We start from the raw sequence: 27,147 nt of genomic DNA, 5'->3' as shown, positions 1-27,147 counted from the left end.
AAAGTGCCTATTGGACTTTGGGGCTTCAAGGACAAAGGGATGTTTTGTTAGTTAGTAAGATAGGATGTGCTGTGGCAAAGGGGCAAGTCTTTACCTCCAATCTGGATCTTGTGGACTCAAATGTTCACCTATGGACTGTTCTCTCTCTACTGACCACTAAATGACATGAGCGTGCCACTCTGAGTGAGTCCTAAGTTCTTGCTTCAAAATATTCCAGTATAGGTTGCTAAGTGAGTTTCATTTTCAGGCATGCTAAAAATGCTTGCAGTGCAGTGTCACTCTCACGGGAGTGGGGCCCTGTTTCCACATGTAAATATTGCTAGGTACAGTTATTTACTAGAAAATATGTATATATATATATATATATATATATATACACACACAAAAAACAAACTGTGGGAATGGTGTTCTTTGGGTGATGTGATGTGTTGGGTTTGCGCTAGACATAGCATTTTCTTTGATGGTCAAAAATTTCAATTTTAGTCTCATCAGACCAGAGCACCTTCCTCCATACATTTTGGGAGTCTCCCACATGCCTTTTTACAAACTCAAAACATGCCATTTTGTTTTTTACTGAAAATAATGGCTTTTTTCTGGCCACTCTGCGAAAAAGTCCAACTCTAAGCGTACGGCTTATTGTTGTCCTATGTACAGATACTCCAGTCTCTGCTGTGGAACTCTGCAGCTCCTCCAGGGTTACCTTAGGTCTCTGTGCTGCCTCTCTGATTAATGCCCTCCTTGCCTGGTCCGTGAGTTTTGGTGTGTGGCCGTCTTTTGGCAGGTTTGCTGTTGTGCCATGTTCTTTCCATTTGGAAAGGATTTGATGGTGCTCCTAGGGATCATCAAAGATTTGGATATTTTTTTATAACCTAACCCTGACTTGTACTTCTCAACAACATTGTCCCTTACTTGTTTTGAGAGTTCCTTGGTCTTCATGGCAGTGTTTGGTTAGTAGTGCCTTTTGCTAAGGTGTTGCAGCCTCTGGGGCCTTTCAAAAAGGTGTGTATATGTAATGACAGATCATGTGACACTTAGATTGCACACAGGTGAACATCATTTCACTAATTATGTGACTTCTGAAGGTAATTGGTTGCACCAGAGCTTTTTATGGGCTTCATAACAAAGGGGGTGAATACATACACACATGCCAATTATCAGTTTTTTTTTTTTGAAAAATAGTTTTATGTATATACTTTTCTAATTTTACTTCATCAACTTAGACTATTGTGTTCTGATCTATCACATATAATTCAGATTAAAAAATCATTGAACTAAAGGCTGTAATGTAACAAAATAAGTAAAAAGCCAAGGGGGGGGGGGGGGTGAATACTTTTGCAAGGCACTGAACTTTTGTCACTCACAGCTGAGGGTAGACAAAAGCTTCAAAAATGTATATAGAGGTTTATTCTGCACTAATATTGCTATAATAGTAGGTTATACTATAGTGTGTTGCTAAAATGTCATCTTGTATAATCTAATGCTTTTCAGATGTTCCTGCAACCCTTGTGTCTTCCTCGGATGAGGAGAGACAGGATCTCCACCGTGTACAGTGATGTTTATCTTTAATTGCATTATCGTGTAAATATTAGATAGATTTTTGGATAGATAGAGTTAGGATATAAGGTTATTGCTTATTGCATTTTTTACTTGCTAGTGTGTGGAATGCCACATGTAATTGTAATAATGTCTCATATTTGTATCTGTCATCATGTGAAATGTCATTTGTGATTGTAGATGAAGTTATTTTCACCTACCTTCATGTGCAATGCCACACGTATTTGTCATTACAGTTCATCCTTCCCTGTTACTCTGTTACCCCTCCCTATCCACTTTTTGCCAGGACATCAACTCTCAGGATTGAGAGCTTACGTTTTTGTTTTGCAGACTCTGGGATGAAGATTGTAGCAACCTTGTCCTAAACAGGGCTCCTAGTAAATTTAGTTGTGCAAGGTGGTAACTAGCCTGGCTAATTTGTAGTCTTAATCAACTAGTTTTTCTCCTAAGCTTGAGTTTAATAGTAGTCTCTCTCTTCTGTCAATAGGTGGCACTGTTGCCTTTGGCATTAGGATGATAGATTACTGTGAATTCAGGTTATGAGTAAATATGTTGTCTCATCCAATTATCAGGAGTTTCCTTTGGCTGCTTTGCATGCTGGGATAAGCTATTTATTTGAAAGAAGTCAGTTGATCAGGGTTCTTTCCACCCGGGCTGCGGCCTGGGTGAGTGTGTGTGGAGCAGCAGCAGAGGACGGCCTGAAGCCTGGGGCTTAACTACGTGTAAAGAGGCTCGGCCTGAGGGGAGCCTGATCGTTGCCAGGAGGCATAGGAGAAGCTGTTGCCAGAGAGACAACCACTCCTGTTGCCGGAGGCAAGCATAGCCGGGGATGGTGAAGTAAGTGGGAAAGCTTCAGTAGAGACTCATCCAGAAATACAGTGGGTAGCTGTGAGCAAAGCTTGAAGGAGTACAGCGGGTGGCTGTAAGTAGAGCTTGAAGAGAAGTACAGCGAGTAGGTGTGAGTCAAGCCTGAGGGATCCAGGGGGTAGCTGAGAGTCCAGGAACCCAGCGGGTAGCATGGTGAAGCTTGAGGGATACAGCGGGTAGCTATGAGTTGAGCTCCAGGGATCCAGCAGGTAGCTGGGAGTCCAAGAAGTCCAGTGGGCTACTGCGAGCTGAGCTTGAGGATCCACAGTGGGATACTGTGAATTGAGCTTGAGATCTACAGTGAGATACTGTGAGTGAAGTTGTTACCATAGGAGACAGCAGTTGCTAAATGATACAGATCGCTGCATTCAGCCTAAAGGCCTTTTTTCTGTATTGCTGTCTGCCTAGTTCTATTTTTGTCTGTGGAGCCTGTCTATTTGCTATTGCATTTGCTTAAGGATGTCCTGTGCCCTAACCCTCTCTCCCCTGTTCCTGCTAAGAGAAATAAAAACTCTCTTTGTTCATTTTTAAAAGTGACTGGTGCCCATCGTTCAATCTTGCACTACACCCACTATGCCCAGCAACCTGCACCCTAAGGAGGAATGTCAGCTCTCCCTGACTCTGGGGGTCACCATCAGGCCCTTAGAGGTCAGGGAGACTGCTACATATAATAAGCCAGCTGTTTAAACAACTCAATCACTAGAACTTCGACTGAAAGGAGAATCCCTGGCATTTGATAGATGAATGATGGGAGTGTGGATTATTGCCAGGACGAATGGACTTAATCTGTATTGTTCTCTTTCACTCTTCAGTGACAAAAACATTGACAACCGTATTGAATGTTAAGGATGGAACATTATGTCTCCACCTTTACAGACCTTTTATAATTTCCTGTTACTGGAAACATGGATTTGGTTTTCCTGAAATGATTGCTTAAATTGGATTTTGCTGAGCATGAAAGAGAATGAAAAACACTGTAATTACCAGTATGTGCTACTCTGTATAGTTTTGGGTCAAATCCAACACCAAGAACTCTCTCAGTATGGGCCAGGAAGAAATTCACTACTCCTCCAGTCAGGACACAATTAGGAAAACCTTCGATTGGATGGTATCCACCTCCTTGCCAATGTAGACAATCACCTTCATCATCACCTTCTTCCCAGATGAGTTTGAAGCTGAAATGGCTACCTGCCACACTACCACCTACCTGTAAAAAAAGCAAATGTTAAACGATATTGAACAATGATACTGATACACAGTTGTCAGTCCTGGCCATGAAGTGAACTAAAGAGATTTTCAGGTTAGAATTGAAAAGAAATTCTTGGCTAAGCTTGATGAGGAAGAGAGAGACCCTAGACTGTAGTTAGAGAGCTGCTGTCACGTGACTGAAACAGAGTTGAAAGTTTATCAACCACCTCCTAGTTAGATTATTAGGAGCCGAGGAGAACATCTTTTTCTAGCAAAGCAATTTTTCATCAACAGACTGTGAAAATCAAGATACTAAGGCTGCTTTCACACTGGGGCGTTGGGGGCGTCGGCAGTAAGGCGCCGCTATTTTTAGCGGCGCCTTACCGTCATTTTAGCGACGCTATTCGGCTGCTAGCGGGTGCTTTTAACCCCCGCTAGCGGTCGAAAAAGGGTTTAAAAACGCCTGCAAAGCGCCACTGCAGCGGTGCTTTGCCGGTGGTTCGGCGGCGCTGCCAATTGATTTACAGTGCTGCAAAGATGCTGCTTGCAGGACTTTTTTTACCATCCTGCCAGCGCACCGCTCCAGTGTGAAAGCACTCGGGCTTTCACACTGGTGTGAGAAGAGAGGCTCTTTACAGGCGCTATGCACCTGTAAAGCGCCTCAGTGTGAAAGCAGCCTAAGTAATAAATTTCCCTTAAAAACAGAGTGATTACCACTGGGCCATGCTTCTGAGCTCACTGCATAGTAACGTTAACCACTTCCAGACAGAGCCAACTCTGACACTTCGTTTCCCACCAGGGGCGGATCCAGGGGGGGGGCAACAGGGCAATTGCCCCCTCCGAGATTGTGGGTGAGTGGGTGGGCAGGGCAGGCATCGCTGTGGGTGAGAGTCGAGAGCCGGCGGGCGGCTCCACAGCTGAGAGCACGGGCGGCTCCGACTCCGTTGGTGAACAGCTGTGTGCGGCTCAGTGACAGTTTGTGAGTGGCTGCTGGCCAATCAGGGAGCCGGCGGGTGGGGGAGCAGAGAGATAACATCATCTCTCACTGCCCAGCGCCGCCCTGCATCCCTACAGTTCTGTCATCACTGTAGAACGTACAGGGAGCTGCAGCAGCAGAGAGAGTACATCATCTCTCTGCTGCCCCTGGGGCGGGATGCAGCGCTGACACATCCACTCAGGATGAGCCCTGTGTTCGCTCTGCTCCCATCGCTCTCCCAGCAGCAGCAGCCAGCCCATTCCTCCCTGCCCAGCACTGATGACAGGGGGGTCACCAGTTAAATAAGCCTAACTCTGACTGGGACACAGCAGACAATTATAGCAGGCAAGTGACAATCCCCAACCTGTGGCATGGGACGTGGCAAGTGACAATCTGCAACGTGTGGCATGGGACGTGGCAAGTGACAATCCGCAACGTGTGGCATGGGACGTGGCAAGTGACAATCTGCAACGTATGGCATGGGACGTGGCAAGTGACAATCCGCAACGTGTGGCATGGGACGTGGCAAGTGACAATATGCAATGTGTGGCATGGGACGTGGCAAGTGACAATCCGCAACATGTGGCATGGGACGTGGCAAGTGACAATCTGCAACGTATGGCATGGGATGTGGCAATTGACAATCCGCAACGTGTGGCATGGGACGTGGCAAGTGACAATCTGCAACATGTGGCATGGGACGTGGCAAGTGACAATCCTCAACGTGTGGCATGGGACGTGGCAAGTGACAATCCGAAACGTGTGGCATGGGACGTGGCAAGTGACAATCTGCAACATATGGCATGGGACGTGGCAAGTGACAATCCGCAACGTGTGGCATGGGACGTGGCAAGTGACAATATGCAACGTGTGGCATGGGATGTGGCAAGTGACAATCCGCAACGTGTGGCATGGGACGTGGCAAGTAACAATCCGCAACGTGTGGCATGGGACGTGGCAAGTGACAATCCGCATCTAGTGATAGGTGACGTGGCAAGTGACAATCCGCAACGTGTGGCAGGTGACAGTGGCAAGTGACATGCTCGGGGCTCCCACTGATTCTATGGTGAGTTGAACCATTTCATTTTTTATAACCATATAACAATGCGCTTCAATCATCCTGACACCATAACAACCATGGTGCTGTGATGATTGAAGCGCTAACACCAGCCAATTCCCCGTTAAATTTACCCCAAAAAAAATGTATTTTCTGGCAGTGCCCCTCCCGAGACTAGACTCTGGATCCGCCCCTGGTTCCCACATGTAAAAAACATAATTTTTTAGCTAAAAAAATTACTCAGAACCCCCAAACATTATATATGTTTTTAGTAGAGAAACTAGGGAAGAAAATGGTGGTCATTGCAACTTTTTATAACACAGTATTTGCACAGCAATTTTTCAAACACGGTGTTCAAAAACAGTTTCATGAATTATATAAAAAAAAAAAGACTAAAGTTAGCCTGATTTTTTTGTATAATGTGAAAGATGATGTTACACCAAGTAAATAAATACTTAACATTACGCACACTTGTGGAATGGCGCCAAACTTCGGTACTTAAAAATATCCATAGGCTACAGTTTAAAAATGTTTACATAGTTCATAGTTAATAAGGTTGAATAAAAACACCAGTCCATCCAGTTCAACCTGAGTGAGTGTCAACAAATTGTCCCTATCCCTGTACATTGTGTCTCATTAAGATGCTTATCTATTATATTATTATTTATTTAAGGTACATATATAGCGCCATCAATTTACACAGCGCTCCCTACATAAATTGCACACTCACATCGGTCCCTACCCTCTATTTGCCCACAATCCAAGGTCCTCAACTCGCATTAAATTATATACTAGGGCCAATTTTGGACAGAAGCCAATTAACCTACCAGGTTACCCATTTAGAGTTACAGAGAAGGTCTTATGCTAGAATTATTGCTCTCAGGTTCACGGCGATACCTCACATGTGTGGTTTGAACGCTGTCTACATACGCAGGATCGACGTTCGTATGCGTTCACTTCTGTGTGCGAGCACGCGGGGGCAGGCACGCTTAAAAAGATTTTTTTTTTCATTATTTTATTTATTTATTTTTTTTTTTTTTACACTTTTCCTTAATTTTTTTTTTTTTAAATCACTTTTATTTCTATTACAATAAATTTAACCACTTCACTACCCAGCCATAGTAAAATGACGTCCACAGATGGGATCTCCCATCCTGGGTGGACCTCATATGACGGCCTGGGCTTTCCGGCTGTCTAGGGGGCGCGCACGCGCACCCGCCGCGTTGCTCGGGACCCGGGGCGTGTGCCCGGCGGCCGCGATGTCCGCTGGGCACCCGCGATTCCCCGTTAACCGGGCCGGACCGTGGATCTGTGTGTGTAAACACACAGATCCACGTCCTGTCAGTTGAGAGGAGACCGATCTGTGTTCCCAGTACAGAGGAACACCGATCGGTCTCCTCCCCTTGTGCGTCCCCTCCCTCTACTGTTATATTCACTCCCCTAGGAAACATTTAACCCCTCGTTTCCCCCTAGTGGTTAACCCCTTCCCTGCCTGTCACATTTATACAGTAATCAATGCAATTTTATAGCATTGATCGCTGTATAAATGTGAATGGTCCCAAAAATGTGTCAAAAGTGTCCGATGTGTCCGCCATAATGTCACAGTCATGAAAAAAAATTCTGATCGCCGCTATTACTAGTAAAAAAATAAATAATTTTTTATTTTTTTTTAAATGCCATAAATCTATGTTGTATTTTGTAGACGCTATAACTTTTCCGTAAACCAATCAATATACGCTTATTCCGATTTTTTTTACCAAAAATATGTAGAGGAATACGTATCGGCCGAAACTGAGGAAAAAATGTGTTTTTTAAAAAAAAAATTGAGATATTTATTATAGCAAAAAGTAAATAATATTGTGTTTTTTTCAAAATTGTCGCTCTTCTTTCATTTATAGCGCAAAAAATAAAAAACGCAGAGGTGATCAAATACCACCAAAAGAAAGCTCTATTTATGGGAAAAAGAGGACGTCAATTTTGTTTGGGTACAACGTCGCATGACCGCGCAATTGTCATTTAAAGTATGACAGCGCTGAAAACTAAAAATTGGTCTGGGAAGGAAGGGGGTGAAAATGCCCTGTATTGAACCGGTTAAATATCCCTTGTAATAGGAATAGGGCATGACAGGTTCTCTTTACAAAGAGATGTGGAGTCTATAAGACCCCACATCTCTCCTCTAGGCTGGAAAACCTGAGATCATCCCAAGGTCATAGAGATGGCTGGGGACCATTTGGTCCTCTGTCAGCTCCTTGGTAAACTTCCGCCACCAGCCGATTCATTCTCCGGCTCGCCATTCACACAGGCTGAAGCTGACCAGCCACTATGATTGTTTTTACTTTGCAGTAAATTGCCGTCAGAAAAGAAAGATATATGAATGATGCCTGCAGCTGCAAGTATCATTCAGATATCTCCACTCAAAGTCAAGAATATCATATGAAAAAAAAATATTCTATTATTATTTTATGCAGGACCATCAAGAAATTCTTCACCAGGTTAGAAAGAATAAAAATCATGCAGTCAGTCCTGCTAAAGGAGATTATAATGACAGTGTTACATTCTGGTGCAGTGATACAGATGCTCTCATCAGAGTCAGTTTGGATAGAAGATCAAAGCTTCCAACTGTCCCTGATTTCGAGGGACTGTCCCTGTCCCCCTGATTTGGAACAAAGTCCCTCTGTCCCTCTTTCCTCCTCATTTGTCCCTCATTTTGGTTTGATCCATATACAGTGCCTTGAAAAAGTATTCAAACCCCTTGAAATTTTCCACATTTTGTCATGTTACAACCAAAAACGTAAATGTATTTATTTATTAAAATAAGGAGGAGGAATGCAGTTGCTATAGGTAACCAAGACCTAGAGTAAGGTACATTGCAGCCAGTTAGGAAGTATAGTACCCGATGTAGGTGACGGGTACTCCGGTATCGAGAGTGTTGATGTTCTGGATCCCTCCTTAGTGGTTGGTTTCCCAAAGCAACCGGGTCTGAACCCATGTTACAGAGACCCAAAGCCTGGCTATATGGTACGAGAAGAAAGGGGTTAACAAGTACAAGCATGAGGTCTGTGCTAAGTGCATGATGAGACCCCATTCTGTCACTGTGAGTGAGATGACAGAGGTAAGCTGGAGTGGTGGAGAGAGCACAGGCTCAACAATGTCCCTCCAAATTGCAGCATACATCAAGAATGAGTGCAAAGTACATTGCAGCCAGTTGGTAAGCGTGGTACCTGGTGTAGATGACAGGTCCACTGGTAGTGAGGGTGTCGATGTTCTTGCTCCCTCTCCAGTGGTTGGTTTCCCAAAGCAACTGAGACTGAACCTGTGTTACAAAGACCCAAAGCCTGGTCTGCTCTAGGTGCATAGCGGAATCTCATTCTGTCACTGGGAGTGAGATGGCACAGATACACTGGACTGGTGGAGAGGGCACGGGCTCAGCAGTGTCCCTTCGAATTGCAACATACATCAAGCAATGCTGTGCAGTTTTACCGAAGGACAGTGATGTGGCTCATCTCTAAGTCAGAGAACTGTCTTAATGTTTGATTCTCACATGACCGCGATCCCGCCTGGTCCTGAGCATAGGTGAACATGTGTACAAGGAAAGGTGCCCCCTTGTGCAGGGCAAATGGTCTCACCCACATGGGAGTAGAAGCATAAAAATGTAGCACCTTTGTCCTACACAGGGCTGCCAGTAAATTTAGTTGTGCTGGTGGTAACTAGCCTGGCTAATTTTTAGTTTTGATCAAATGGCTTTTTCCTAATCTTGAGTTTAACTGTGATTTTTCTCTTCTGTCAATAGGTGGCACTGTTGCCTTTGGCATTAGAATGATAAATCCCCTTCCCGCCGACCGAACGCACATATGCGTACTCGGCTTTCCGGGGTTATACCGGGATGATGCCCGCAGCTGCAGGCATCATCCCGGTACCGTTGTTTACAGCGGGCGATCGGCTACCCGTGTATAACAACCGATGCGGCTAAAAGCCGCTCGGCTGTTATACCGGAGGAGCGGGAGGGGACATCCCCCCCCCCCGCCGCCTCCCGCCGCTGTTACCGGGCCTCCCGTGCGATCGGGAGGCCCGGTGTCCGTTCGGCTGCCTTCGGCGGCTGGGGGCGGGCTGGAACGAAGCTGCGAGCGGCTTCGTTCCAGCCTTCTTGTTGTAAATGCGGAAGCGACGTCATGACGTCACTTCCCGTTTACTCGGCTGCCAATGGCGCCGAATTTAAAAAAGTACACAGTATTCAGAATCACCGTTTTCGGCGATCTGAATACTTTGAAGTGTAAAGGAGGGATGGGGGGTCTTTTAGACCCCCCATCCCTCCATAAAGAGTACCTGTCACCACATATTACTGTCACAAGGGATGTTTACATTGCTTGTGACAGCAATAAAAGTAAAAAAAAAAAAAAAAAATTTAAACACAATTTATAAAGTACAAAATAAATAAATTAAATAAAAAAAAAATAAAAATTTTTTTAAAGTGCCCCTGTCCCCGCGAGCTCGCGCAGCGAAGAAAACACATACGGAAGTCGCGCCCGCATATGTAAACGGTGTTCAAACCACACATGTGAGGTATCGCCGCGATCGTCAGAGCGAGAGCAATAATTCTAGCCCTAGACCTCCTCTGTAGCTCAAACCTGGTAACCGTAAAAATTTTTTAAATCGTCGCCTATGGAAATTCAAAGGTACCGTAGTTCGTCGCCATTCCACGAGTGCGTGCAATTATAAAGGGTGACATGTTTGGTATCTATTTACTCGGCGTAACATCATCTTTCACATTATACAAAAAAATTGGGGTAACTTTACTGTTTGGATTTTTTAAAATTCATGAAAGTGTCACTTTTCCAAAAATTTGCATTTAAAACACCGCTGCACAAATACCGTGTGATAAAAAATATTGCAACAATCGCCATTTTATTCTCTAGATTCTCTGCTAAAAAAATATATATAATGTTTGGGGGTTCTAAGTCATTTTCTAGCAAAAAATACGGATTTTAACTTGTAAACACCAAATTTCAAAAATAGGCTTAGTCATGAAAGGGTTAAATTACAGTGAATTCAGGTTATGCATGAATATGCTTTTCTCAGCCAATCAGCAGGAGGTTCTTTGGTCGCTGAGTGTTCTGGGATAGTCTATTTATTCGGAAGGAGTCAGGTGATCGGGGTTCCTTCCACATGGGCTGCGGCCTGGCTGGGTGGTGTGGAGTAGCAGCAGAGGTGTAGGCCTGTAGCCTGAGGCCTAACCACGTGTAAAGAGGCTCGGCCTGAGCGGAGCCTGATCGTCGTCAGGAGGCATAGGAGAAGAAGTTGCCAGAGGGTCAAACACTCTTGTTACCGGAGGCAGGTGTCAAAGGGATGGAGTGCTGAGGGAGTACCAGAGCAGACACTTCACTAGCCCGGGACAGTGAATTAAGCGGGAAAGCTTCAGTACAGACTCATCCAGGAATACAGCGGGTAGCTGTGAGTAAAGCTTGAAGGAGTACAGTGGGTAGCTGTAAGTAGAGCTTGAAGATAAATACAGTGGGTAGCTGTGAGTCAAGCTTGAAGCATCCATCCGAGGAACTCAGCGGATAGCGTGGGTGAAGCTTTAAGAATACAGCAGGTAGCTGTGAGTGAAGCTTGAGAAGTCCAGCAGGTAGCTGGGAACTAAGCTTGAGGATTATACAGTGGGATACTGTGAGTTGAGCTTGAAGATCTACAGTGGGATACTCTGAGTGAAATCCTTGCCATAGGAGACAGCAGTTGCTACACGATACAGATCCCTGCATTCAGCTTAAAGGCCCTTTTCTGTATTGCTGTCTGCCTAGTTCTATTTTTGTCTGCAAAGTCTGCCAAGTTGCTTCTGCATTTGCCTAAAGGTGTCCTGTGCCCTACCCCTCTCTCCCCCTGTTCCTGGTAAGAGAAAATAAAACTCTCATTGTTCATATTTAAAAGTGACTGGCACCGATCTTTCCATCTTGCACTACACCCACCATGTCTGGTAACCTGCACCCTGAGGAGGATTGTCAGCTCTCCCTGATTCTGGGGGTCACCATCAGGCCCTTAGAGCTCAGGGAGACCGCTACAAAATATTGAAGAAACCCACAAAAAACTGAAAATACAAACACCCACCACACACCTGAAAGAACTGACTTTAGTCCTGCAGCACTGCCATCATAACCAGCATAAGCAACAAAATAGGGGTCACTGGAAAAACAAGTTCTTAAAATATCAAACTTGCAATGAAACATGCTCAGTAAGTTAGTATGCCGTTTAAACTGACAATAAATGCAACGACCATACTGTATATTATACTGTGCTTAGTAGTACTGCCATTAGGTGGTAGTGGTACTTTGATTCTAAGGACCCTACCAAACTGCTGCACTAAAATGTGCAATACGTTTTACATGTGTTGCGTTAAAATTTAGTGCAATGCATATGCGGTGATTAATTGGTTGTTAAGGACCCCAGCGGGTGCCGGCTCTTCTATTCCCTGGTGAGGTAGTCAAAACCCGCCAGCATCCTTAACAACCAGCAGATAGCTACACATACAATGGTAACTCCATGGTGGTCACCCCTAGCTCCTCTCTGCTCAGCCTCTTGTGCAGGAGCCATCAATACCTCTGGAACATTGCATGGGGGGAGTAGCTAGGAAAGCTGAGCGGGACAGCCCCGGGTGACTTTCCGACAGTGAAGGGAGGAGCGAGGTTGGCCGAACTGACTCCTCTACATTAAGAGACTTATGCCCCGTACAGACGATCGCACATTCGGACAACAAAATTCATGTTTTTTTTCCGACGGATGTTGGCTCAGATTTGTCTTGCATACACACTGTAACACAGGTCGGAAATTGCGAACGTCAAGAACGCTGTGACGTACAACACGTACCACAAGTCAAGAAAAATGAAGTTCAATAGCCAGTGCTCTTCTGCTTGATTCCGAGCATGCGTGGAACTTTGTGCATCGGAATTGTGTACACATGATAGGAATTTACGACAACGGATTTTGTTGTCGGAAAATTTGAGAACCAGCTCTCAAATTTTGTGTGACGGAAATTCCAATATGGAAAATGTCCGATGGAGCCTATGCACAGTCAGAATTTCCGACAAAAAGCTCCCATAGAATATTTTCCATCGGAAAATCCAACCTTGTATACAGGGCATAAGCAGAGAGGAGCTGGGGGTGACCACCATTGAGGTACATGGAGAGTGGGGGGCAATCTATGAGTAGCTATCCGCAGGTTGTTAAGGAGCTGGCACATGCTGGAGTCCAGTCAATGTGGAAGGGTCGTTATATGTTATGTTCTTTCTAGTGGTACTACATTGTTCATGCTTTTGTGTTCTTGTTTTCAAATAAAACAAGAAGACTCAGCCATGTATCCAATTTCATCTTGACTAGTAAAAGTCAAATCTGCAGAAGCTTTCCGACAAGTATTGGTCCAAAGTGCCTAAAATACTCTGAAACAGAAAATGGCACAAGTTGTAAGACACAAGCTAATCTGAGGGAGCATCCAATCATGTTCCAGACTCCTGTACTTACCATATAATTTAGAACAAAATGGTGTAGCATAGAGAATGAACCATTTTTTATGACCCCATTCACACTTGCAAATAGGGCCATTTGCGATTAAATGTGGGAGCCCCAGTGGGGGTTCCCGCCGATTAGCTACAGACTGAAGCGCCATTGAAAGCAATGGGAGGCTGACAGCTCACACAGACAATCAGGCCTGCAATCACTCAAGCAGCAATTAGCTGAATGATTGGTCCTGCAAGCAGACTGTTTGGTCCCTAGGGTCAGGGATGGACTGGCCATCGGGACTACCGGGAGATTCCCGGTGGGCCGATGGCTCAGTCTGGGCCAGTCATACTTTCAACCGCATCTGCGGTGCCCGGCGATCTACCCGTCAACCGCCAACAGCTGGCGCCTGACGGGTAGATCGAGATTAGCCAGCATGCAGAGTAGCGCAGGGAGCTTCTGTAGTAATAAGTTCTCTCTCGTGTCATCACGCTGTTCCCCGGCGGCCCCGCCCCCTCCTCTCTTCTCGTCTATACTAATTGGCTTGTAGGATCATCTGGTATAGACAAGAAGAGAGGAGGGGGCGGGGCCGCCGGGGAACAGCGTGATGACACGAGAGAGAACTTATTACTACAGAAGCTCCCTGCGCTACTCTGCATGCTGGCTAGTAAGACCCCACAATGTGCCCTGATGATGTGCTATGTGCCCCATCATGTGCCCCGCTATGTGCCCCATCATGTGCCCCGCTATGTGCCCCATCATGTGCCCCGCTATGTGCCCCATCATGTGCCCTGCTATGTGCCCTGCTATGTGCCCCATCATGTGCCCTGCTATGTGCCCCATCATGTTCCCCAGCTATGTGCCCCATCATGTGCCCCGCTATGTGCCCCATCATGTGCCCTGCTATGTGCCCTGCTATGTGCCCCATCATGTGCCCTGCTATGTGCCCCATCATGTTCCCCAGCTATGTGCCCCATCATGTGTCCCGCTATGTGCCCCATCATGTGCCCCGCTATGTGCCCCATCATGTGCCCCGCTATGTGCCCCATCATGTGCCCCGCTATGTGCCCCATCATGTGCCCCGCTATGTGCCCCATCATGTGCCCCGCTATGTGCCCCATCATGTGCCCCATCATGTGCCCCGATGTGCTATGTTCCCCATTATGTGCCCTGATGTGCTATGTTCCCCATCATGTGCCCCGATGTGCTATGTTCCCCATCATGTGCCCCGATGTGCTATGTGCCCCATCATGTGCCCAGAGCCCTGATGTGCCCCATGCCCTGATGTGCCCCGATGTGCCACGTGCCCTAATGTGCCATGTAGCCTGATGTGCCCTAATGTGCTATGTGCCCTGATGTGCCCCGTGCCCTGATGTGCCATGTGCCACGTGCCCTAATGTGCCATGTAGCCTGATGTGCCCTAATGTGCCCCATAATGTGCCCTGATGTGCCCCATCATGTGCCCTGATGTGCCATAATGTGCCCTGATGTGCCATGTGCCCCGTGCCCTAATGTGCCATGTGGCCTCATGTGCCCCATAATGTGCCCCATCATGTGCCCTGATGTGCCATGTGCCCCGTGCCCTGATGTGCTATGTGCCCTGATGTACCATGTGGCCTGATGTGCCCCATGCCCTGATGTGCGATGTGCACCATAATGTGCCATGTGCCCCATCATGTGCCCTGATGTGCCATAATGTGCCCTGATGTGCCCCGTGCCCTGATGTGCCCTGTGCCCTGATGTGCCATGTGCCCCGTGCCCTGATGTGCCATGTGGCCTGATGTGCCCCGTGCCCTGATGTGCCATGTGCCCTGATGTGCCATAATGTGCCCCGTGCCCTGATGTGCCATGTGGCCTGATGTGCCCCGTGCCCTGATGTGCCATGTGCCCTGATGTGCCATAATGTGCCCTGATGTGCCCCGTGCCCTGATGTGCCATGCAGCCTGATGTGCCATGATGTGCCCCGTGCCCTGATGTGCCATGTGCCCTGATGTGCCATGATGTGCCATGTGCCCTGATGTGCCCCGTGCCCTGATGTGCCCCGTGCCCTGATGTGCTATGTGCCCTGATGCGCCCTGATGTGCTATGTGCCCGGATGTGCTGTGCCCCGATGTCCTATGCCCTGATGTGCCTTGTGCCCCGATGTGCTTTGCCCTGATGTCCTGTGCCCTGATGTCCTGTGCCCCGGTGTGCTGTGCCTCAATGTCGTGTGCTCTGATGTTCTGTGCCCTGATGTGCTATACCCTAATGTACTGTGCCCTGATGTGTTGTGCCCTATTAGCTGATGTGCTGGGCTCTGTACCCTGATATGCTGTGCACTGTACCCTGATATGTTGTGCCCTGTACGCTGATGTACTGGGCACTGTACCCTGATATGTTGTGCCCTGTACGCTGATGTGCTGGGCACTGTACCCTGATATGTTGTGCCCTGTACGCTGATGTACTGGGCACTGTACCCTGATATGTTGTGCCCTGTACGCTGATGTACTGGGCACTGTACCCTGATATGTTGTGCCCTGTACGCTGATGTACTGGGCTCTGTACCCTGATGTGCTGTGCCCTGTACCCTGATGTGCTGTACCCTGATGTGCTGTACCCTGATGTGCTGTGCCCTGTACCCTGATGTGCTGTACCCTGATGTGCTGTGCCCTGATGTGCCTTGTGCCCTGATGTGCTGGGCTCCGTACCCTGATGTGGCCTGATGTGCTGTGCCCTGATGTGCCTTGTGCCCTGATGTGTTGTACCCTGATGTGCCTTGTGCCCTGATGTGCTGGGCTCTGTACCCTGATGTGGCCTGATGTACCGTGCCCTGATGTGTTGTGCCCTGGGCCGGTCTGGATGAAGTCCAGGGCCACATTTTTGTCCCAGTCCAGCCCTGCCTAGGGTCAATCATTCACAGGTAATCGTTTCTTGAGCAATTTGCAATATGCAAGCCACGATTAACTGCAGGAGCTGTCAGCCTACCATTGCTTTCAATGGAGCTTCCATCCACAGCTAATCATAAGGAGCCCTTGCTGGGTCGACTGCATGTAATTGCTAATGGCACCATTCGCATGAGTTGTTCATTCTCACTACTGCACCATTTTTTTAATAGGGACGATGTGAAAGTATCAGAAGCATACTTTCTTATGTGGATATGCCAACTACATTCTGAGGAGAAGAAACTATGACAGCCTGTTATCTCCAAGTAATGAGAGTTGATCAGTTAAGCTTGATCTATAATCAATAAAATATCTGCTATAGCAGGGAACAGATTAATGCATCACTGAAATGTTAAGCATGCTTTCTCATTCTACCAAAAATTAAAATAAAATTTGATTGAACATGAACTTTAAAGAGGTCTTATGTACATTCTAAAGAAGCCATAAATCTAGGTCAGTGGTAACCAAATTGCAGCCCCGGGAGCACCATTCCCTCTGCTGACACCATCAATGGGGCACTATTCTTCTCATTGATAACAATGGGGCACTATTCCTCCCACTGAAACCAATAATGGGGCGCTGAAGCCGGGGCATTTTCTATTCCCACTGGCCACAGCCTGCCCCCCTAAAGCCTAAAGGACTGTGAATTAGCCCTTTGTAGTAGCAGCAGATCTCACCATATCCAAGTCAGTTCCTTCCAATACATCAACTAGTTTTTCTATTTTTGTGTTTTCAGTAAACAGAAAGTCATCATCCACCCAGAGGAAATATTTGGTGGTTACTTGGGATACAGCAAGATTCCTGCCCGCAAACCATCCCTGGAAAAAAAACAAGGCATGTTTATTGCTCAGAAATATTTCATTCTCCAATCTGTAGGCTACCTGAGTTAATAATCCTTCAGGAATTAGAGATGTGCAACATCAACGGCATCGTGAACTATTGTCACTATTAGGAAGCCGATTCAGAGCAATGTTGTACAGCTGATGCTGGAGTGGGTGCATGTAGACAGGAAGAGACTGAAAGGCTGGAGAAGATGTAACAAGGGATGAACGTTTGGAATTATTGACATTTCTCCAACTGTCTATGCCATGCTCATGCAAACACATCATTTAAAGTTGAACTCCAGGCATGTGGCTAAATACATACTGTAGATGAAATACATATGTAGAAGCTGTTTTACCTGTCAAAGGATTTGTAATTTTGTTCTGCCATTTCTTAAATTCACAAATCTCTGCCACACAGCACAGCACTGTCTGACAAGGGAGGGGACCTTAATTTTCCTCTGCTGTAGTTCAGTAAGGCTGACCATACATGGAACTTTTATTTTTCTTTTCAATCAGCCGGCCGGCTGATTGAAAAAAAAATGAACAGATTCCCCCCATCCACACAAGTGAGGTGGATGAAGGAATCCTCCCCACTCTGCTATTGTATTCTGACAGAAGGACTCCTCCGCTGTCAGAATACACTGCTCAGCACTGCAGCCAATTGGCTGGCAAAAGTCTTCCAACAGTTCTGTTCAACAAAAGCCGAATGTTAGATTGGCTTCTGTCAGATGGGAACAGCCATTGATAGATCAAAATTCGCCTGGTCCCTGCTGAACCAGACTGTAACGAGCCCCTGCTCATTCGGTTCCACTCTCCCGACACTCCTCTGCTGCTATAGAATCAGATTGCAGATCACAACGTCTGATGGTTCAGTCATCCGATACTCCAGGATTAGAACTACAGCTATGTGCCGTTCAAATCCAGTTGTGATAGCTCAGAACAAACACCAGGCAGGCTGTATGTAAGTTCAAACAGGGATCTCTCTTTATTGACAGGAATACAGTCTCTTTTATACAGTGAAAGAGGAGGTGCAGACCTCCTGCTCATATTACTCTAACAATACACCTGTAACCTACACTGCTCAGCACTACAGCCAATTGGCTGGCAAAAGTCTTCCAACAGTTCCGTTCAACAAAAGCTGAATGTTAGATTGGCTTCTGTCAGATGGGAACAGCCATAGATAGATCAAAATTCGCCTGGTCCCTGCTGAACCAGACAAATTTTAATCAGCCAATTTTCAGACTTGAAACAAACTTTGAGGACAAAACTTCAGATTTCTCTACAAAAATGAATCCTAGGCTTTCTACTCCCTCCGGAGTGGCTTCTGTCTCCTAAAAGGTCAGCAATACAGTCTCTATGAGGAGCACTTAGCCCCCTTTAAATGAACCTCTTCAGACCACGACTAGAAACTACCAGCCCACCTGGCTGCCTTGAAGAGTATCTTGCAGCACTGTCCCAGGGAGAACTGGTTGGGTATGGCACCTAGCAGCCCTCTCTCTTGTAAGCCCTGGGGGTGCAAAGGTACTCAAGCTGTCCTTGCCCTGCAGCTGTAGGTGAAACTGCTTTCAGGCATTTCGCTGGGCTAGTTTCCTTCCTGGCTGTCCTTCCCTGGTTCACTGCAGGGCAGTGGAAATCTCTCTTTCAGCGTCCTTCCTACCTCCAGCCTAGAGGAAGAACCGTTTCATCCAGACCCCCCTCCCAGGCCACAGACAGCAGCACTTCAACACTCCATCTTCAACCCAACACCCCTGCTGGCCAGGCTTCTCAATATTTATGGGCTGGTTCAGCCACCCTGCCAGGCATCCTGGAGGTTTTGCCAGATTCCCATAAATATTCAGATCCCTTCCCCTATACCCTCCCCCACTAGCTTCTAGAAGTTTCCACAAAACCTCCAAAACCAGGAGCAGGCGATAGAAGCCTGTCTGCAGTGCCTGTCAGTCGGACCTAAATCTGAACCCTGACCAAATGAACAGACTCATACAACTACCATGAGTCAAGTACATTTTTCTACACTTATTCTAGCATTAGAGGGTGCTGCAAAAGATACATTTAAGAAAGCAAAAATGAGTACAAAGCTGCATTAACGCATCTTTTACATTTTCCTGGAGTTCAGCATTAACCGGTTCCCGACCGGCTCACGCAGATTTACTGCGGCAGAACGGCTCCCCTGGACCAAACCCTGTACGAGTACGTGCTTCCGTTTTTTGATCGCTGCCAGCCACCTGCATTTGCGTGCACGAGTGCCAGCACGGGGATTTGTGTGTGTAAACACACAAATCCCTGTGCTGTCAAGGAAGAGGAAACATATTGTTTGTTCATACTAAGTAGGAAAAATTATATGTCTCCTCTCCTAGTCACTCCCATCCCCCTACAGTTAGAATACACTGAGGGAACACACAGTTAACCCCTTGATTGCCCCCTAGTGTCAACCCCTTCCCTGCCAGTGACATTTACACAGTAATCAGTGCATATTTATAGCACTGATCACTGTATAATTGTCATTGGTCCCAAAAAAAGTGTCAAAAGTGTCTGATCTGTCTGTCGCAATGTCGCAGTACTGCTGAAAATCACAGATCACCGCCATTACTAGTAAAAAAAAAAAATCATAAAAATGCCATAAATCTTTCCCATAGTTTGTAGACGCTATAACTTTTGCGCAAACCAATCAATATACGCTTATTGCGATTTTTCTTTACCAAAAATATGTAGAAGAATATATGTTGGCCTAAACCAATGAAGAAATTAGTTTTTTTTTAAAAAATTGGGGGATATTTATTAAAGCAAAAAGTAAAAAATAGTTTGTTTTTTTTTAAATTGTTGCTCTTTTTTTGGTTTATAGCGCAAAAAATAAAAACCGCAGAGGTGATCAAATACCACCAAAAGAAAGCTCTATTTGTGAGGAAAAAGGGATGCAAATTTTGTTTGGGTACAGCGTCGAATGACCACGCAATTGTCAGTTAAATCGACGCCGTGCCATATTGTAAAAAGTGCTCTGGTCAGGAAGGGGGTAAAATCTTCCGGGGCTGAAGAGGTTAAAGAAATATTGTAGCAGCCATCCATAATTCTAGTGGAATCTGTGACTCAGTTGGGGAAATTTGGCTTTACAACCTGTCCCTGTGACACTCATAAAAATGGGGGGAGGGATGTCAGTCACCAGGACAAGATATATAACAAAAAACTGTATTTTGTCGCATCCCTCAGTCATAGAAATGGGAAGAAAGGCCAAGAGTAAAAAGAAAGAATGCAATGGATGCAGGGCCGGCATGAGAGGGGTTAAAGGGGCTTGTTAGGTATTGAGGGTAAGGGTACAGGATAGGATAGCAGGCTGCGGGGGGCAGGGTTTGAGCTGGGAGGAGGACAGGAAGGGGAGGGCTTCAGTCGTAGGAGAGTGAGTGGAGCAACTTCCTACCCTCCCGCCCTGAATAGGGTGGTTTGGAACAGTTAAGGAATCAAGGGATCGTTCTAAGCAAGACGTGTTGATGGCGGGGTGCAAGGTCCTTTTTAGGTTATATGGGCACCAAAAGGTATGGTGTAGGGACCCGCCTGAGGTACGGCTCCCAGGTGGTGGATGTGTACCTGCTAGTTGTCTTCGAGTTGGTGTGTTTTTGTGGCTTGAGGCCTGTGAAGTGACAAGAAGGTACTGTCCTGGGGTTTTATGCCTATTAGGACCTTGCAGCCTTTTCTCTTTAACCGCTTCAGCCCCCTTCCCTACCAGAGCGTTTTTTGCGATTCGGCACTGCGTCGCTTTAACTGACAATTGCGCGGTCGTGCGACGTGGCTCCCAAACAAAATTGACGTCCTTTTTATCCCACAAATAGAGCTTTCTTTTGGTGGTATTTAATCATCTCTGCGATTTTTATTTTTTGCGCTATAAACAAAATAAGAGCGACAATTTTGAAAAAAACACATTATTTTTTACATTTTGCTATAATAAATATCCCCCAGAAATATATAAAAAAATTTTTTTTTCCTCAGTTTAGGCTGATTCGTATTGTTCTACATATTTTTGGTAAAAAAAAAAAAAAATCGCAATAAGCGTTTATTGATTGGTTTGCGCAAATGTTATAGCGTTTACTAAATAGGGGATAGTTTTATGGCATTTTTGTTAATAATTTTTTTTTTTACTAGTAATGGCGGCGATCAGCGATTTTTATTGTGACTGCGACGTTATGGCGGACATGTCGGACATTTTTGACACATTTTTGGGACCATTGTCATTTATACAGCGATCAGTGCGATTAAAAATGCACTGATTACTGTGTAAATGACACTGGCAGTGAAGGGGTTAACCACTAGGGGGCGGGGTTATTCGGTACTAGGGGAGTGTTTTCTAACTGTAGGGGGGAGGGGCTGTATGTGTCACTAGACTGATCACTGCTCCCGATGACAGGGAGCAGTGATCCAGTGACACTTGTCACTAGGCAGAACGGGGAGATGCTGTTTACATCAGCATCTCCCCGTTCGTCCTCTCCGTGAGGCGATCGAGTCCGCGGGACCCGCGACCCGACTCACGGAGCTCCCGGCCGGCGCGCACGCAATGGCACGCCGGGGAATTCAAATGGACGTACAGGTACGCCAATTTTCCCAGCCGTGCCATTCTGCCGACGTACATCGTCGTGCGCTGCTCGGGAACCGGATAATAAACAGTCTGGTCTGGTTTTTTAAGTTATTAATGTTAATTATTAGTTAATTATATTTGTTTCATAAAAAGGCTGCTATGGCCAATTTACTCCAATTTTGTGTGGTAGGGCAGCAACAAGACATATTTAATACCACAGTCATGGATTTTACCTTAGCAAATGGCATAATGTACTGTTCTACATTTGGATCTTCAATTTTCTCTGGCTTCTCATTGTCATCAGCCACGATGACCTTTATGTTGGGGTAATACAGACGTATACTTTTTATCAGCTCCCGTAACTTATCATATCGCAGAAATGTCTTTGTGGTGATTGTCACCAAGGAGCTAATATTTCCATCTACAAATAAAATATACAAAATATGAGATAGTCATGTCAACACACGCTGTATAGCATCATCATTTTGGTTTGCTTATTTCTGCCTGGGGTCATGCAGGAGCAAGCCAATCCAAACTTTTCTTTGACACCTCAAATTCCTGTATCATTTTCATCAAATTATGGTATGTGCACATCAGAAAATATTGTATTGAATGTAATGTAAGACTTTACATTTTGGGGGATGAGTGTAAGAACTAAACATGTAATTTCTTTTTTAATCATCATTACATGTGAGATGGTGTAATTAGTAATTTAGACGATGAATTTGGGCCCCTCCTTATCTCCAGTATAGTGATGTCATAATTCCCCTATTGGCATGCCAGGAGTGTGTGCGTTCATGCTCCATCATAGCTGCTGGTTCCAGCATCCTGGTTTTGGTTATGATGAATCCCTGTCTGTCTGTCCAGCTGCAAGCTGATTAATGTGGCCAGTCTCTGGGTGGAGACCAAACCTGATTTAAGCCATCCAAGTCTGCGGTCTCATGCTTGTGATAGTGTGTGTAATATGCAGGGCTTTTTTTCTCACAGAAAGGGTGCAGGAACTCGACCACGCCCCTATCACACTACCGCCTAACAGTAGGAGGGTCTTAATGGGAATTGTTAAATACCAATAGTGTGTTCTGCACAGGTTGCAGAGTTTATTTATGCACTGCATACAAAGTGAAGAGCTCTGGCATGCACTAAGTACAGAGTTCAGAGTTTAGGAGTGCGCTACGTACAGAGTTCAGAGTTTAGGAGTGCGCTACGTACAGAGTGCAGGGTTCAGAAGTGCACTGCGTACAGAGTGCAGGGTTCAGAGGTGCACTGCGTACAGAGTGCAGGGTTCAGAGGTGCACTGCGTACAGAGTGTAGGGTTCAGGAGTGCGCTATATACAAAGTGCGGGGTTCAGGAGTGCGCTACATACAGAGTGCAGAGTTCAGGAGTGTGCTACATACAGAGTGCAGGGTTCAGGAGTTTGCCACATACAGAGTGCAGGGTTCAGGAGTGCACCACATACAGAGTGCAGGGTTCAGGAATGCGCTACATACTGAGTGCAGAGTTCAGAAGTGCGCTACGTACAGAGTGCAGAGTTTATGATTGTGCTACATACAGAGTGCAGGGTTCAAGGGTGAGTTACGTTCAAAGTGCAGGTTTCATGAATGCATATCTCACAGGCCAGTTTACAACCCCTCCTTCCAGTACATAGCTCTCCTTCCACCCTCAAATCCTCTTTCCCCCACCTACAGAGTATCAGAGAGAGGGGCTGCTGTAAAATAGCAGCTTCAACTTACAGTAGTGCAGAGTGTAATGTTAAGAGGGGAGAGGGGGTAATAGTTCAAAGATGGCGGGAAAAGAGTTGACACTGGTGCTGTGTTAATTGGGCATTGGTGCTAAATGGGGGGATGTGCTAATTTGGGTGAGAAGAGGAACATTGTTGATAAGCGGGGGGGGGGGGGGATTGGTGATAAGTGGGGCACATTGAGGATAAGTGGGGGGAGAGGGGAGCCATTGGTGCTAAGTGGAGAAGAGAGGGGGCATTGGGTATAGGAGAGAAAGGGGGACATTGAGGACCAGTGTGGAGAGAGGGGGCTACTGGAGCTAAGTAGGGGGAGAGGAGGGACATTGGTGTTAAATGGGGGGAGAAGGTAGCTATTGGTGCTAAGTGGGGAGGAGAGGGGGACATTGGTGCTTAGTGGGGGACTGAACGGACATTTTAAACACAGTCATTGCGTCCTGTGAATCTGTTCCTGCAGCTGCAGTATTAACTTTTGGCGAGTCATAACAGTGATTGGGGGACATTGGTGCTAAGTGTGGGGATGGGGGGATATTGGTGCTAAGTGGGGGAAGAGGAGGGACACTGCTGCCAAGTGGAGGGAGAGAGGGGACATTATGGATCAGTGTGGAGAGAGGGGGACATTAGTGGTGATGTTTTGTGTATGCATGCAGTGTACACTATGTGAGTGCAGTGTGCTCTGTGTCACTGTTCTGTGCATGTTGAGTGTCATATACCACAGTGCACTTGGTTTACCTGGAGTACTCGGTCAGATTGGGAAGATTTCTGGACATGTCTATTACAGGTGGGGTACAACAGCACACTCGTCCCTAAAAACAGCAGAGGAACACAGCTGAGCATCATGCTGCACGAACTGGAGGTGGCATAGTGTCTCTGGACCGACAGCCAATAGGAAGTTAGGGGGGTGTGTGCACTTTTTGTGGGCAGAGAGGTAATGTTCACATTGCAGAGGATGACTAGTGGCAGTAGATCGCAGGGTAGGGTTGGCTGTAATAGGAGATTAAAAGGGGATGTTTGCTCATAGTAGGTGTACTCGCTCAACGGCAACCGTACTGAAGGATAACCAGAGCAGCGAGGGTTTTTTGCTGCTGGGAGAAGAGTGCTGTCACTTGTAAAAGAGAAGCTGGGCTTTTCTGTTTAGAAGTGACAGTAGTGAGCAGAGGAGCGAGGGATCAGCACCGGAGGTGGCAGAACGCTGTTTCGCCGAGTTTCGGCTAAAAAAAAGCTCTGGTAATATGTGCAAGCTCTTTGTCTGTCTGTCTGTCCTGTTCTGCTGTTTGGATCCCCCTATTTATGTCCTCGGATCAGTTACCAAGTACTCTCTGAACTCTGCCTGCCATTTGACTACGGATTGATCCTGACTATTCTGAACCTTGCCTGCCCTATACCTGAACTGTCATTGAACCACCCTGCCTGTCTGCTAACCGCAAGTACCCATTTGCATTGCTCAGTTTGTGCTAGCCCCAGAGTGGTGGCCAGGCACTGTAGCATTGTGTATAAGACCTGAGGGCAACTGAGTACCGGTAGGCCTGCTTGCCTTATGGGAAAGGGGGCTGCTGTAGGTGAAGAACACAGAAGCTAGCTATAATGTCTGACCACCTGTGTTAGGGGTAAGCGTGACATGGCAATTCCCATTTATAAACCACTCCTGTAAAATATCTACCTTACAGGGCTACCATGGAAGTGAAATCTAACGAAAAAAATATTAAAAAAAACATAAATCTCATGCATACAACTGTTTAACAAAATGAATGAAATGTTAGAACAAAAGCTAAAAACAAGAGGTATACCTAATAAAAAAAAATAACCCCCCCAAAAATGATCATGTTGGTAAAGAAAACATAAATGTACATCCATAGGCATACATATACTGTATATCTATCTATCTATCTATCTATCTATCTATCTATCTATCTATCTATCTATCTATCTATCTATCTATCTATCTATCTATCTATCTATCTATCTATACAGTATCTCACAAGAGTGAGTACACCCCTCACAGTTTTGTAAATATTTTATTATATCTTTTCATGTGACAACACTGAAGAAATGACACTTTGCTACAATGTAAAGCAGTGAGTGTACAGCTTGTGTAACAGTGTAAATTTGCTGTCCCCTCAAAATAACTCAACACACAGTCATTAATGTCTAAACCGCTGGCAACAAACGTGAGTACACCTCTAACTGAAAATGTCCAAATTGGGCCCAAAGTGTCAATATTTTGTGGCCACCATTATTTTCCAGCACTGCCTTAACCCTCTTGGGCATGGAGTTCACCAGAGCTTCACAGGTTGCCACTGGAGTCCTCTTCCACTCCTCCATGATGACATCACGGAGCTGGTGGATGTTAGAGACCTTGCGCTCCTCCACCTTCTATTTGAGGATGCTCCACAGATGTTTAATAGGGTTTAGGTCTGGAGACATGCTTGGCCAGTCCATCACATTTACCCTTTGCTTCTTTAGCAAGCTAGTGTCCATCTTGGAGGTGTGTTTGGGGTCGTTATCATTTTGGAATACTGCCCTGCGGCCCAGTCTCCGAAAGGAGGGGATCATGCTCTGCTTCAGTATGTCACAGTATATGTTGGCATTCATGGTTCCCTCAATGAACTGTAGCTCCCCAGTGCTGGCAGTACTCATGCAGCCCCAGACCATGACACTCCCACCACCATGCATGACTGTAGGCAAGATATACTTGTCTTTGTACTCCTTACCTGGTTGCCACCACACACACTTAACACCATCTGAACCAAAAAAGTTTAACTTGGTTGCAGTAATCCATGTTCTTAGTCTGCTTGTCTTCTGCAAACTGTTTGCGGGCTTTCTTGTGCATCATATTTAGGAGAGGCTTCCTTCTGGGACAACAGCCATGCAGACCAATTTGATGCAGTGTGCGGCGTATGGTTCTGAGCACTGACAGGCTGACCCCCCACCCCTTCAACCTCTGCAGCAATGCTGGTAGCACTCAAACGTCTATTTCCCAAAGACAACCTCTGGATATGAAGCTGAGCATGTGCACTCAACTTCATTGGTCGACCATGGTAAGGCCTGTTCTGAGTGGAACCTGTCCTCTTAAACCGCTGTATGGTCTTGGCCACTGTGCTGCAGCTCAGTTTCAGCGTCTTGGCAATCTTCCAATAGCCTAGGCCATCTTTATGTAGAGCAACAATTCTTTTTTTCAGATCCTCAGAGAGTTCTATGCCAGTGAGGTGCCATGTTGAACTTCCAGTGACCAGTATGAGAGAGTGAGAGCGATAACACCAAAGTTAACACGCCTGCTCTCCGTTCACATCTGAGACCTTGTAACACTAACAAGTCACATGACACCGGGGAGGGAAAATGGCTAATCTGGCCCAAATTTGGACATTTTCACTTAGGGGTGTACACACTTTTGTTGCCAGCGGTTTAGGCATTAATGGCTGTGTGTTGAGTTATTTTAAGGGTACAGCAAATTTACACTTTTATACAAGCTGTACACTCACTACTTTACATTGTAGCAAAGTGTCATTTCTTCAGTGTTGTCACATGAAAAGATATAATAAAATATTTACAAAAACGTGAGGGGTGTACTACATTTGTGAGATACTGTATATATATAATCTATCTATATATATAGATAGATATATATATTAATCCACTCATAGTGAACATACAACTCCAATTACGATTATGATTTGCAAATCTCATACACCCATATTTTAATAGAAAATTCAGTATATCAAACTAAACTGAGAAAATGTACCATTTTAATAATTAATTCTTTTGAAGTTGATGGTAACAGCATCTCTCAAAAAAGTTGGCACAGGGAAACAAAAAGATGGCAAAGTGGTACTAACTAGGAAGAACGGGAGTCAGTGTCTCATAAGTAAAGATGGACAGAAGTTCACCAATCTGTGAAAAACTGCATCTAAAGATTGTCAAATAATTTCAGAATAATGTTCCTCAATGTAAAATTGCAAAGACTTTCAATATATCATCATTTACAGT

General features: G+C 45.8%; 1 protein-coding gene across 9 annotated transcripts in view; it reads right to left on the bottom strand.

Moving 5' to 3' along the window:
* LOC141114251 (beta-1,4 N-acetylgalactosaminyltransferase 2-like) overlaps positions 1 to 27,147 on the bottom strand; it is a 330,459-nt gene that overhangs the window by 12,130 nt on the left and 291,182 nt on the right. For all 9 annotated transcript variants that reach the window (XM_073607828.1, XM_073607829.1, XM_073607830.1 and 6 more), the window contains 3 exons: positions 21,661 to 21,848; positions 16,723 to 16,863; positions 3,406 to 3,628 (listed from right to left, as the gene is read on the bottom strand). In XM_073607828.1, the coding sequence (XP_073463929.1) occupies positions 3,406 to 3,628; positions 16,723 to 16,863; positions 21,661 to 21,848 (552 nt within the window). The remainder of the gene's footprint in view (positions 1 to 3,405; positions 3,629 to 16,722; positions 16,864 to 21,660; positions 21,849 to 27,147) is intronic.

Source organism: Aquarana catesbeiana, linkage group LG12 (assembly GCF_042186555.1).
Source record: "Aquarana catesbeiana isolate 2022-GZ linkage group LG12, ASM4218655v1, whole genome shotgun sequence".
Taxonomy (NCBI): Eukaryota; Metazoa; Chordata; class Amphibia; order Anura; family Ranidae; genus Aquarana; species Aquarana catesbeiana.
The sequence above is the reverse complement of the archived record's forward strand: the minus strand, read 5'-3'. Positions and strand labels throughout refer to the sequence as shown.